The 11,882-nt window shown below is 36.2% G+C and overlaps 3 protein-coding genes across 5 annotated transcripts in view; 1 reads left to right on the forward strand and 2 right to left on the reverse strand.

The window, feature by feature from the left end:
• LOC107656994 (solute carrier family 17 member 9-like) overlaps positions 1 to 2,295 on the reverse strand; it is an 8,892-nt gene extending 6,597 nt beyond the window's left edge. Inside the window, exons 1-4 of the mRNA XM_016444965.1 lie at positions 2,168 to 2,295; positions 1,575 to 1,714; positions 471 to 570; positions 238 to 368 (exon numbers count right to left, since the gene is read on the reverse strand). Coding sequence (XP_016300451.1) covers positions 238 to 368; positions 471 to 570; positions 1,575 to 1,714; positions 2,168 to 2,295 — 499 coding nt within the window. The remainder of the gene's footprint in view (positions 1 to 237; positions 369 to 470; positions 571 to 1,574; positions 1,715 to 2,167) is intronic.
• Positions 2,296 to 5,188: 2,893 nt separating this feature from the next.
• On the reverse strand, positions 5,189 to 10,251 carry gid8b (GID complex subunit 8 homolog b (S. cerevisiae)). Of its 2 annotated transcripts, none has more exons than XM_016445049.1 (5): positions 10,174 to 10,251; positions 9,320 to 9,448; positions 9,025 to 9,221; positions 8,384 to 8,581; positions 5,189 to 6,231 (listed from the first exon to the last, which is right to left on the reverse strand). In XM_016445049.1, exons 2-5 carry the CDS (start codon positions 9,438 to 9,440, stop codon positions 6,058 to 6,060), a joined length of 690 nt encoding a protein of 229 aa, XP_016300535.1. In that variant the 5' UTR covers positions 9,441 to 9,448; positions 10,174 to 10,251; the 3' UTR covers positions 5,189 to 6,057. The 2 variants fall into 2 exon arrangements, with proteins under 2 accessions (XP_016300535.1, XP_016300534.1); XM_016445048.1 differs by lacking the exon at positions 10,174 to 10,251 and adding an exon at positions 9,878 to 9,957.
• Positions 10,252 to 10,329: 78 nt separating this feature from the next.
• Positions 10,330 to 11,882, forward strand: part of LOC107657050 (dnaJ homolog subfamily C member 5-like) — a 15,721-nt gene continuing 14,168 nt past the window's right edge. The window contains exon 1 of one of the 2 annotated variants that reach the window (XM_016445050.1): positions 10,330 to 10,485. The gene's annotated coding sequence lies outside the window, so the exon portion shown is untranslated. The remainder of the gene's footprint in view (positions 10,486 to 11,882) is intronic. The other variant, XM_016445051.1, reaches the window with a different exon arrangement.

Here is an 11,882-nt window from a genome sequence, read left to right on the forward strand (position 1 = left end):
TTTTTATCAAATAAATGTGGCCCTGCTGTGCAAAAAATTGTACTGACCCCAAACCTTTGAATGGTAGTGTATATGGCCACAAAACACAGTAAGCTGCCAAAAATATGTATCTACTACATGAAAAAGCATTGAGAATCATTTAGGAACTGTATCATTCTCTGAATCTAAATCAAATTGTGAGGTGCCAAGAGATTCCCAATGCTCACAAATGTTTGTGCTTCTATATTCTGTACATACCTTCTCCTTTGAGCAGATACTTCCACATGCAGTACGCCCACAACACAGACAGAAGCCCAGAGATGTAGAACACACTCTCCCAGCCATACAAGTCCAGCATCAGAGAGCCTATGCCTCCTATCACCAGAGTCCTACACACATAAACACAGTCACACAAATTCAATCTGAAAGACATCCGTTCCATTTCTAAATGTAACAGTGAAAGCAGACACAGTTAGAGATCAGATACTAACCCCAGGTATGAGCCGCTTCCTACTGTGCTCATGAGGAAGCCCCTCTCACTCTCCACAACTTTCTGAGAGCACAGACTGGCCAGTGATGGGTAGTGAACACCTGAGCATCACATGATAACAGCAAGAAAACAAACACTCATATTATGGCTAATAACCAAAAACGGTCAATATTATAAATCTATACCTTGTTTAAAATTTAAACATTTATTAGTTTGTGGTAACTAATATATAAATAACAGTTAAAAATAAATGAATATTTATTTTCTTAAATATTTTTATATATTTTAAGTAAATATTTTTTTTTTACTTAAAAATAAATAAATAAATATTTTTAATATAATAAGTAATTGACATATGAATGATATTTTGGGCATCCTCTCACATTACAAATACTCACTTTGAACGTTCTATTTTATCCTGTACTGTAGATTGTGTATTGTAATGTGTACTATTGTATTGTAATATTACGTTTTGTACCCATCTCATAATTCTGAATAATGTAAAGCTGTTTATTCTGATTAGTAGCTGAAGCCTGGACGCCATTAATTACTTTCAACAAACTTTAATATTTCTGTAACAAAATCAAACTGTGGCACCATCTATGCTGGCAAAGGAATCAAAGTCATAACCATTATAGAAATGGCATATTTTATAGCAGTCCATTGTCTTTTTACAGACCCCTTTCACTAAAACAAGGGGTCTGTAAAAAGACAATTATGCTTGCAAGGCAGAGCATGATAGTGGTTAGATTTCAACGCTTTGCCAACCACAGAACAATTAAGCTCTACTCCACAGCAAAAGACCTATTCACATAAAAAAGGGTCACAAATTGCAGGAGGGAACATTTAGCAATTTGCTAGCAATGATTTACTAAACAAGTTTTCCCAAACTGCACAGCTCTTCTGCAGTTTTCAGCAAACTACAGCCCCATTTAGAAAAACACTGAGAACAGCTTAATACTGTTTTGTAACTTTCTCAAAGCTTAAACTATTATTGCAATTCAGTATCATTAGATCTTATAAAGTAAACAGTCAGTACAGCATGAAAGCATATAAGCACAGTTGTGTGAAGTTCAGCTGGTTTTGTGATGGTGTGATCACTCACCCTGCAGCAGGCCCATGAGGAAGCGGGAGATGGTCATGGAGACGATGGGCTGGGAGCAGAAATGGGCTAAGATTGGCGTGAAGGCGGTCATTGCTCCCCATGCTGCCGCTGACAATATCAACACTTTCTCTCCTCCCACTCTAAACAAATCAACAAAAACAAATTAACAAGCATTTATGAACACTACATCAAATCCAAACATGACTTTTTGCATTTGAACATATTTCTGAGCATTTCTCCAGCAAACCAGACATTCCACAAGGCTTGCAACATTAAAAACTTTGTAGTGCTGCTTCAGTCTTTAGATCTGCAGCATGGGACCAATGCAGACAAGCGATTCATTGCAAGCTTCACTTGTAACGCCTACTTTATCATGTCAGGTTCCATTTCTGAGCAGGTTGTGGCTCTCTGGTGGCCACTAGACTTGGAGTTCTGTAAAATTACTGTATTTTAGCTCACATGAGAATCATATTATGAACTCACCTGCAGTAATTTCTTTAATATTATTTGAATGTAAACATTATTTTTTTTTTAATAGTACGAATTTAAACAAAGTAGACAAATAATGACATTTCATTTCTTGTTTCACTAACCTGTCACTGACGTAGCCTCCAAGCACCTGAGTGAAGCAGTAGCCCCAGAAGAAGCTGCCCAGCACCATGCCTGTCTCTCTCTTGGACCAGCTGAAGCGCTCTGCCATGCTCACTGCACAGATAGGCATGGCCACACGGGCACAGGACAAGCATGGGACCAATGCAGACAAGCGATTCATTGCAAGCTTCACTTGTAACGCCTACTTTATCATGTCAGGTTCCATTTCTGAGCAGGTTGTGGCTCTCTGGTGGCCACTAGACTTGGAGTTCTGTAAAATTACTGTATTTTAGCTCACATGAGAATCATATTATGAACTCACCTGCAGTAATTTCTTTAATATTATTTGAATGTAAACTAATAAAAATGACAAAAAGCTAAACTAGATCTAATCTGGGACAGACATCCGCTGCTAGCTGTTTGGCAATGTAACCAGTGTGATAAAGCAGACGCCATGTCACCCACAACCTGTTCAACAAATATTTAAAGCATTTCTGACATCTGGCAACTGTGATGGTTTTAAAATAGAGCCACACCTGTAAAACAAAGACTGCCGTCACATTAACTCAATATCTGAATAGAAATTCACTGTTCAGCCGCCCTTCCTTTCAGACCTTAAAATAGTTTACCTTTATGCATTATGTGTTGTGAATCAGTGAAAATAAATGCTGTGTTACTATTAATAATGAGAAAGTCAGTTTCATTCAACACTAATTTATGCAACCTACTAACTGTTGCCCAAATATACTTACAATTATAAGTCATTACTAATTTACACAGATAGGCATGGCCACACGGGCACAGTACAGCAGGCACGTCCCCAGCAACAGCACCACCGTCCATATCCTCGCTACTGGCCTGCAGATAGACAAATACAACCATATGAAGCAAGGTTTTTTTCTTCTTCTTTACAACAAACAAGATTCCAATGAGAAGTTATTACAGGCCACAGCACATAAAATTCTATTTCTAACTGGAAGGTACACATCTAGGTTAATTTGCTTCAGATGCATTGACTACTGCTGATGCACTTAAGTTCATCAACCTTTTTACAAAAAAAGATGATCTAAATAGTACAAAGATTCACAAAGTTGATTTCAATCCTCTGGTTTAGAACAAATGGTGACGAGCACTCATAGAGTGTGCTTAATAATTATAAATGTATAATAAACTTAATTTAATATTAATACATGCTTGTTCATTTTCTTATTTTGAATGAAACTTCACAATTTTGTTATAAAATGTTTAAAAACGAAATAACTGGAAAAATATAAGTATATCTATATATTTGAAAACTGATATTAAAATATTAAAATCATTTTACCCATTCACAATTTGCTGCCAAAATAAATTTAAACTTGAAACGGTAATTGTGTCCTAGAATAAAGTGAATTTCTGTGCATAATATTAATATACTTTTGTTTTATAATGTATTAATATACTTTATTATCATAGTAATGTACTTATTTGTATTAAATTAATAATCATTATTTAGAGGAAAGTTTGGTGATGTGGTCTCACCTTGTCCAGTTCTGACTCGACTCTGCCCACTTCTTCTGGGATCCAGCTTGTCCGATATTATCTGCGGGGTTCTCCTTAATACTGGCCAAATCTGGACAGGAGTTCTTTCCATGTTTTTGTAGAATTGCCATTCAAAGCCAAATAAATCCGTTTTTGACTATCCGCTCTGTTATCTTCTCGGGTCAGTCTGTGCGAGCGTTACAGGCAAAAAACCAAAGCAATGAAAAAAATATGTTTCTATTCCAGTTTCCTCGCGGAAGCATCTCTTTATAAGACCTCTGCCGCATCCATTGCGCTCCGGCGACTGGCATAAATGAGCGGACTTTCGGCTTTCACAGCTGCTATTACGCAGCGGGAGGAAATTCAGCTTTTGTCTGATTCCTGAAGTGTTGATGATGATCCACGTGTCAGTTTCTTTTTTCAGCCACGCAGTTCCTCCAACCACTGCCTCTTCAAACCAGGAAGTAACGTGACTCAGCCCCTTCCACTCATAACAATAGAAATTCAGGCATGGTTTCTCTTCGGCTAAATACCTTCATGTGAAACTGAGAACCTTATATTTTAAAGGACAGGTTTAGTAGACGCAACACCACTAATTGTGGCGAAGTTATTACAGATACACCGTTGTAGTTATGTGAAGTCCGACTCATGTCCGCGAATCGGTTCTTTTGAACAATTCGTTTAAAAACGGCTCACAAAAATGATTCTTTACGTCAATTGCGTCATTGGCAGTCCGGCGTGACATGCTAAACATTCTAAACGTTCAAATAAGGTTTAGTGCAGCTTTATGTTATTAATTGTTTATTAAACGTGTATTCATGCGTACCAGTTCAGTTTGCTGCAGTCATGGTTCAGCTCATAAAACAAACCTATTTAGAACATCAAAAAAATTTGCTTTTACAGTAAACAACACTAAAATTCATTTACATTTCTTGACTGAAATCGTTTTGCACTTTTTAATTAACTTTCGTATGCGTTGATAAAATTTCAGTCATAAACAAATCAAGCAACATTTCTACTAAGCTATTACATTTATTTTTCAGTCCATCAGTAAACTCATTGCTTCACTCCAGCTGTTCTTACTATAAAATTATTCATAATTTTATTATGAATCAGACATGTCTGATAGAGACAACTGTCATTAATAGTTAAAAGATAAATAGTGAACGATTCTTTCAGACTGGCTTTGTGAACCGGTTCATCCGATTCATTGAAAAGATCCGACTCAAAAGAACAATTTGTCCATTAATCGAATTTTGCTACATTATGTACGAGAAAAGAATAGTCAAGTCTAGGTTAATAATTTATTACCATGACAAGATTGCATTGCCAAAGAAATAGACTTGCATAGGGCAAAGTCCAAGTTGCCATAACATAGGCCTATTCTTATTTTAACTCATTTGAAGTGTAATTTCTGATTTGTATCTTTACCTGCCAGTCGCAAACCATTATAATAATCAGTCATAAGACAGCCAAGGTGGGGCTTGCATTTGCCATATTGATTTGTTAAAAAACACTGTCTGCAACATTTAATTGGACATCACAGCATAAGTATTTGGCCATAGCATTTAACAACAGCAGCAATTTTGAAAATCAAATAGAGTTTGGGGATTAAAAAAAACAAAAAGAGAATATTTAATACCCATGTAAAGCATCTGACTTTACATCAGTTGTGATCTAGAAATCACAACTGAATGTCAATGTAAGCAAGAATACTATGACAATGTACAGTAGAAAACAATGTCACGACTTTATAACATTATAATGCAATAAACATTAGTACTCAAAAAAGGGCAGATTTTCTTTGACGGGGCCCTTTAACACGCATACAAAATGTATACCTGTGCACTGCAAATAAAAGTTGTGAAAGCACACAGAACTCGTTCTGTTTTGGTACAATCAATCCACTGTCCTTGATGACGCCACTGTTGTGCCGTAGGTACCTCACATCAGTGAACACAGTCAAATAGAAGGTAAATCTAAATAGTGTGGTTCAGTCCTCAACTATATTTGTAGACTTTCTGAACATTCACTGACAAAATAGAAACATAATAATCCTCTGCAAAAACAAAATAGCTAAAAGGCGATCAATTCAGCTCGGCAAGTCAAACATTGCGATAACAAAAATCACAGAAATCCATCTGTGATAAAAAAAAGTGTTTCCATTTTGGCTAGAAGTCACCCTTAAATCTTAACAATCTCAATTCCACAGCCCATTTAATGCAAAGTCTCTGATAAGCAACAAGTAAACAAAACAAAAGTTTGATAAAAGGATGTTTGAGTGTCAGTCACTGAGTATAAATAGTTAAGGAAAGGGAAAGCGTCCATTTTGTTCCCTGCAGAATGCAAGCATGGAGATGCAGGATCGTTTTCACTTGGGGTCCTCGATGGTGCCTTTGCTAAGATCTGTCATTTTGGGGTACTTGACTTTCTTCTGGTCCAACTCGTTCTGAGCCCACAGCAGCAGTTTGAGGAGTTTGGCAAGTTTCGGTGTCGACTCCCTGTTTTCATAGTCCAGCACCGCCTGGTTTACCTCACTCCACACCTGTTATAGAAGACCACATGCTGTCAATTACTGGCAGACTGAAAGAAAAGTGACATCAGTGGAAAAGACATTTCAGAAAGTTTTGAGTTATTTTGAGTACAGATTACAAAAGACAAATTATATATATATATATATATATATATATATATATATATATTTATTAGGGCTGTCAAAATTAACGCGCTAATAACGTCTAGTCTTCATGCTCTGTGTTGACTATGGTTTCACTAATAATAAACATGCATTTGCATAAAGCATCCATATTTGTCCATGCCCTTGTTGATTAGTTTTAAAAACTTGAAAAGTATTCATTTAAGGTACATTTAGAACAGATAAAAAGGTGCGATTAAGTTGTGATTAATCACGAGATAACTCATGACAATCATGTAATTAATTGCGATTAAATATTTTAATCGATTGACTATATCCAGCAAAGTAAACCAAAAGATTGAAGGGTGATTGTCAAAAATCTGTATTTTCTGCAAGCTTTTTTCCAAGATAAATTTAGATGCCTTTCTAAAAAAGGACACTTAGAAACTCCAAAAGGACACCAAAGAACCAAATGATACAAGGAGCCCATATAAGCACATATCACAGAAAAAATAATTATAATTGTATAGTATGTGTACAGTGCAACAGCAAAGAGCTTTTTTACATTTTAGAGAAGTCAAGTTGTGATACCGAACAGGACCACATGGAGATGCCAAAAACTCCTAAACCACCGCCTGCTGAATGTAGATATCTACTATAGTACACGGATCCATTCAGAATAACTAAACACAGCAACATAAACATGACAAATCAAAACATTATCGTGAATGTGTGTGGAAACAATGTGAATGTACGGAAATGTCTGTGCCTGTGCATAAATATTTACCTCACTCCACACCTGTTATAGAAGACCACATGCTGTCAATTACTGGCAGACTGAAAGAAAAGTGACATCAGTGGAAAAGACATTTCAGAAAGTTTTGAGTTATTTTGAGTACAGATTACAAAAGACAAATTATATATATATATATATATATATATATATATATATATATTTATTAGGGCTGTCAAAATTAACGCGCTAATAACGTCTAGTCTTCATGCTCTGTGTTGACTATGGTTTCACTAATAATAAACATGCATTTGCATAAAGCATCCATATTTGTCCATGCCCTTGTTGATTAGTTTTAAAAACTTGAAAAGTATTCATTTACCACATGGAGATGCCAAAAACTCCTAAACCACCGCCTGCTGAATGTAGATATCTACTATAGTACACGGATCCATTCAGAATAACTAAACACAGCAACATAAACATGACAAATAAACATGTAGTTTGCGCCTCATCTGTGTTGTGGTGGGATGTGTTGACAATCCGTTCAGTCTGTACTTCACACAGTGCGACGTGTGAGGGCTCGCGCTCTTCAGAGACAATCACACAATATGACAGAGCTCGTGTTTTAAAGCGAAACACACTGGAAATGAATAATTCACTGAAAACACAACTCGAGTCTCTGTTCTCTCTGCAATCTCTGATGTAATCAGCCTGATTTCCTTTATATTAGCGCTGTTTTGGACGGATTGTTTGAATGCATTCACTTACTGGATCATTGGACTGAAAACTTTCCCGGAGTTTAACGGCTTAAAATGATCTGATCGCAAGCAGAGAAGCAAAATTGGGCTAAAGGGTTAGAATAGAAATTGCGCTTTAGTAATATTGCATTAATTGTGTTAAATTATTTTAACGCGTTAAGGATTGTAAAATTAATACAATATGACAGAGCTCGTGTTTTAAAGCGAAACACACTGGAAATGAATAATTCACTGAAAACACAACTCGAGTCTCTGTTCTCTCTGCAATCTCTGATGTAATCAGCCTGATTTCCTTTATATTAGCGCTGTTTTGGACGGATTGTTTGAATGCATTCGCTTACTGGATCATTGGACTGAAAACTTTCCCGGAGTTTAGCGGCTTAAAATGATCTAATCACAGAGAAGCAAAATCGGGTTAAAGGGTTAGAATAGATATTGTGCTTCAGTAATTTTGCGTTAAATTATTTTAACGCGTTAAGGATTGTAAAATTAATTGCATGCGTTAACGCTGACAGCCCTGATAATAATATATTAAAAATATAAGATAATATAGAACAACCAATGTTACCTTCTGTCTCTGCATCATGTTAAGCAGGTCACCGAAGGGCGACTCTTCTGGGTTATCAAACGCCAGGAGTGCGAGGGTGCGCTCCATCTCTGTCAGACACTCTCGGCTTTCCTCTCCCTGTTCAGCTAGCTGTGTCTGTGCAAACTCCAATGCAGCCTCAGTTTCCCGCAGGCGAATCAACTCTATCAGGTGTTGTTGCTAAAGAAGGAAAGCAGATAAATTGTACTTGTCGTAACTTTGGAATCATTCCCTTATGATTTAACATCAGACAGTTGACAGTTTGAGTCACCGTGAAACAGTACAACATCTTTCACAATACACATTTAATATTGAGGTTAACAACCAGTTTGCAAAATAAAAGTCCAACAGTGCACAACTTAGAGTGGCCCCAAAAAGTATTTGGACTCTAAGCCACAATAAATGTATACAAGTTATTACATCAGATAAAATCTTTTAGTTGGTTTGTTGGGTTCTAAATGATAAAGCAATGCTTTTCATGTGTTTGATACATTGTTATCTATGCAATGACATTCATACATTTGTAGGGTGGCTTCTCTGTCAAAATACAGCCATAAATGTCTTATAACATATACAAGATATGTAATATATATCATAAGCCAACTGTCATTAATCTGCTTTACCTGAAGATGAAAGTACAGATATCGGTTAGTGTCCAGCAGCTCAGGATGCAGACTGTTGATCAGTGCAATGGCCTCTTGAATTTGTCCCTTCAGCACCATCTCCCTAATTTTTATCCTTTCATCCAGCGAGTCCAGATCAACACTTGGTTCAATGCCTGATTCCATCCTGAACTTCTCAGCTGCCTCTTTAAACCCCTCTATGTAAATAAAAACAAACAATGTATGAAACGGATCTTCTGACACTTGTATTGAAGCTGCAAGGTGAAAAAATAAAAGTGGTAAGTTGATCTCCTACCTGTCACCAGATAATTCATAATAAGTCGATTCATGTCGGCCCGCTGAATATGAACGTTATTTAGCTTTTCCATCCACTCCTCTCGTGTTATGTCCTCTGGCTTTTCAGCATAACTCATCATGAAGTGTTCTACATTAGCAAAAAATATACATACAAATTATATATAATAAAAAATACACACACGTGTGCGCACATATACATCTACATATATATATACACATAAGACTAGGTCACTGATACAACAAGCTACAGAAAAGGATAACGAATCAGCTAATATACAATGAGAATATATAAATCAACAATGTTATAGAAATTAAGCAAGATTCAATTTTCGCTTGTGATGACCGGAAGCTCTAATTATAAAGGCCTGTATCATAACATTGAAGCCTGTAACGTTACCGCAGGAGAAGAGATCACAACTGATTTAAAAATGTCCGTTACAACAGACACATATAAACGTTAATAAGCACAGATATTCTTCAAGCTTTTATATATTACCATTCGTTGTCCACACTTAAAATAATCAGTCGATTATGCAAAAAAAATGTTGAATTTTACCTGATTGTGTACACTTTCCTCGCCAGCAGCTCGGGGAGAAAGGCCGTACTAAGCTCTCGCGATTTTTAAGGAAAACGAGATTTCAGCTATACCTTGTTTGGATTGGCCGTCGATCAAATGTATTTTAATAGCATCGAGGTAGAGTACTGCTTACATTTTTTTTTTTTTTTTAATAATTTAAAGTTTTGTCAAAATAACAAAAATATTACGTTCGTTGTAACTTCTATTTGGTTAATAATTTTACTTTATTTATTTATTTATTTATTTTTTGAATGTTTTCATCAGCCAGCACTTACCTTACTATATCGTGAATTATCCTCAATAATTTTGACACCGAAAACACAGCAGGCTTTCAGTAGATCAGAATTCAGAAATGTGTCCCGTTTGATTTGCTTCCCTTTTTCCGCCCATTTTCCTTTCTAGATCGAGCGTGACGTCAGCGCACGACTCCCATTGAGCGGAGACGCTGCTCGCGATCATAAGAATCGGACGCCGTATCTGATAACCGCAGGCTGACTTACTCCTGTTTGAAGGCCTTTTATAGATATAGGAAATAATTTACGAGGAACTGACGAACTGCACTTCTACCTTCCTTTCTCTCCTAGACGGTAAGAAATAAGAACACAGCCGGAGGAAAATCTGTGCGTCTCAATCCTGCTACACATGCATGCATGCTGCCCTTGCTCATGGATTAGTAACGTTACTGTTGGAGTACGTTTTTGAACGAGAAAGCTTAATGCAGCCCGGTGCTGACCGGTGAAGCAGCATTAAAGGGGTAGTTCACCATTAGTGAAACGTGTGTCATAATTTTCTCAACCTCATGTCGCATGACTGACATTCTTCATGAAACACAAAATGAAATGTTAAAAGACGTACAGATTCAGTCAACGTTCATTGTCATTGCATTTTATTTTCCATGCAGTTAAACCGTTAAAGTGCGGCTGTTCTGCACCGTCGTTTGTGTTTCGGAAGTGTAACAGATTTGAAACAAGTATGATTATATCATTTCCATATGTGGGGGAACCGTTCCTTTAACAAGCAAACCAATATGGATGCTGAGCGCAGAACATGGAGATTAAAGGCTCTAAATCTCCAACCCGTCAGTCAACAATGTGCCGTTTGGCCTGCATCAATATTGAAACTCTTCCCACCAGGATGCCATCAGTATTTGCGGTTATTCGTTAGATTTGCGTTGCTGCTCCATCTAAAACAATGGTCTGCTTGCTAATCATCATGGACAAGATACTGTCAGTTGTCCTGTTGTCACTGGCTTTGCTGTATCTTGACAGATAGAGAAGTGATAGGTCTTTTACTCTGTATTGCTGTAAAGTCTTTGAGTTGTAATTATCTACCCATATCAACCCATTCTAGTAGGCTTAAGGCTTTAAGTAATCATAGCTTGTAAAGCCTGCTATGTACTATATGCTTTTTGATATATATATATATATATATATATATATATATATATACAGGGCAGGACTTAGGGGGCCCCTGGGCTTGAGGTTATGTTTGGGCCCTATACCTATACTACAAATGTCCTCAAATAGAATATCATTATGTAACACAAAATACACAAACATATGCTTTGAGGTTCATAAATAGTACAATTAATATGCAACATGTCTAGACTATAGTCAAAGTTTAAATGTAATATTAAATATTCATTATAATATAATAAACAAGATGTGTTCTCTCAGTTGAGAGATCAAAACCCTGAAATAACTTTGAGCAAAAACAAAAGCCAGAGATGTTGGCTTATTAGTATTATAAAAGTTATTGTCATATCATATCGTGTCATATCGTGTTCTCTTATGTCAGGTTCTTATTGAATAAATAACTTCAATTGAATAAAAATACATGCTGGCTATAAACAATCAAATGAAATCACTATCAACTAAATTCATAGATGGATTGTGCATAAATGTTAAGTTTAAATATAACATTTTAATGTAGAAATATTAAATGATTGCAAAAATGAAATAAGCTACTTTTTAAAATATGAAAC

Source organism: Sinocyclocheilus anshuiensis, unplaced genomic scaffold (genome assembly GCF_001515605.1).
Source record: "Sinocyclocheilus anshuiensis isolate Anshui unplaced genomic scaffold, SAMN03320099.WGS_v1.1 scaffold1453, whole genome shotgun sequence".
NCBI classification, from domain to species: Eukaryota; Metazoa; Chordata; class Actinopteri; order Cypriniformes; family Cyprinidae; genus Sinocyclocheilus; species Sinocyclocheilus anshuiensis.

Bases quoted from the DNA above. Each gene is read 5' to 3' on its own strand.
- gid8b (XM_016445049.1), bottom strand. From the start codon at position 9,440: ATGATGAGTTATGCTGAAAAGCCAGAGGACATAACACGAGAGGAGTGG. The intron at 9,222-9,319 runs GTAGGAGATCAA...TTATTTACATAG, and splicing joins TATGAATTATCTGGTGACAG to AGGGGTTTAAAGAGGCAGCT. The intron at 6,232-8,383 runs GTAACATTGGTT...CTTCTATAACAG, and splicing joins ACATGATGCAGAGACAGAAG to GTGTGGAGTGAGGTAAACCA.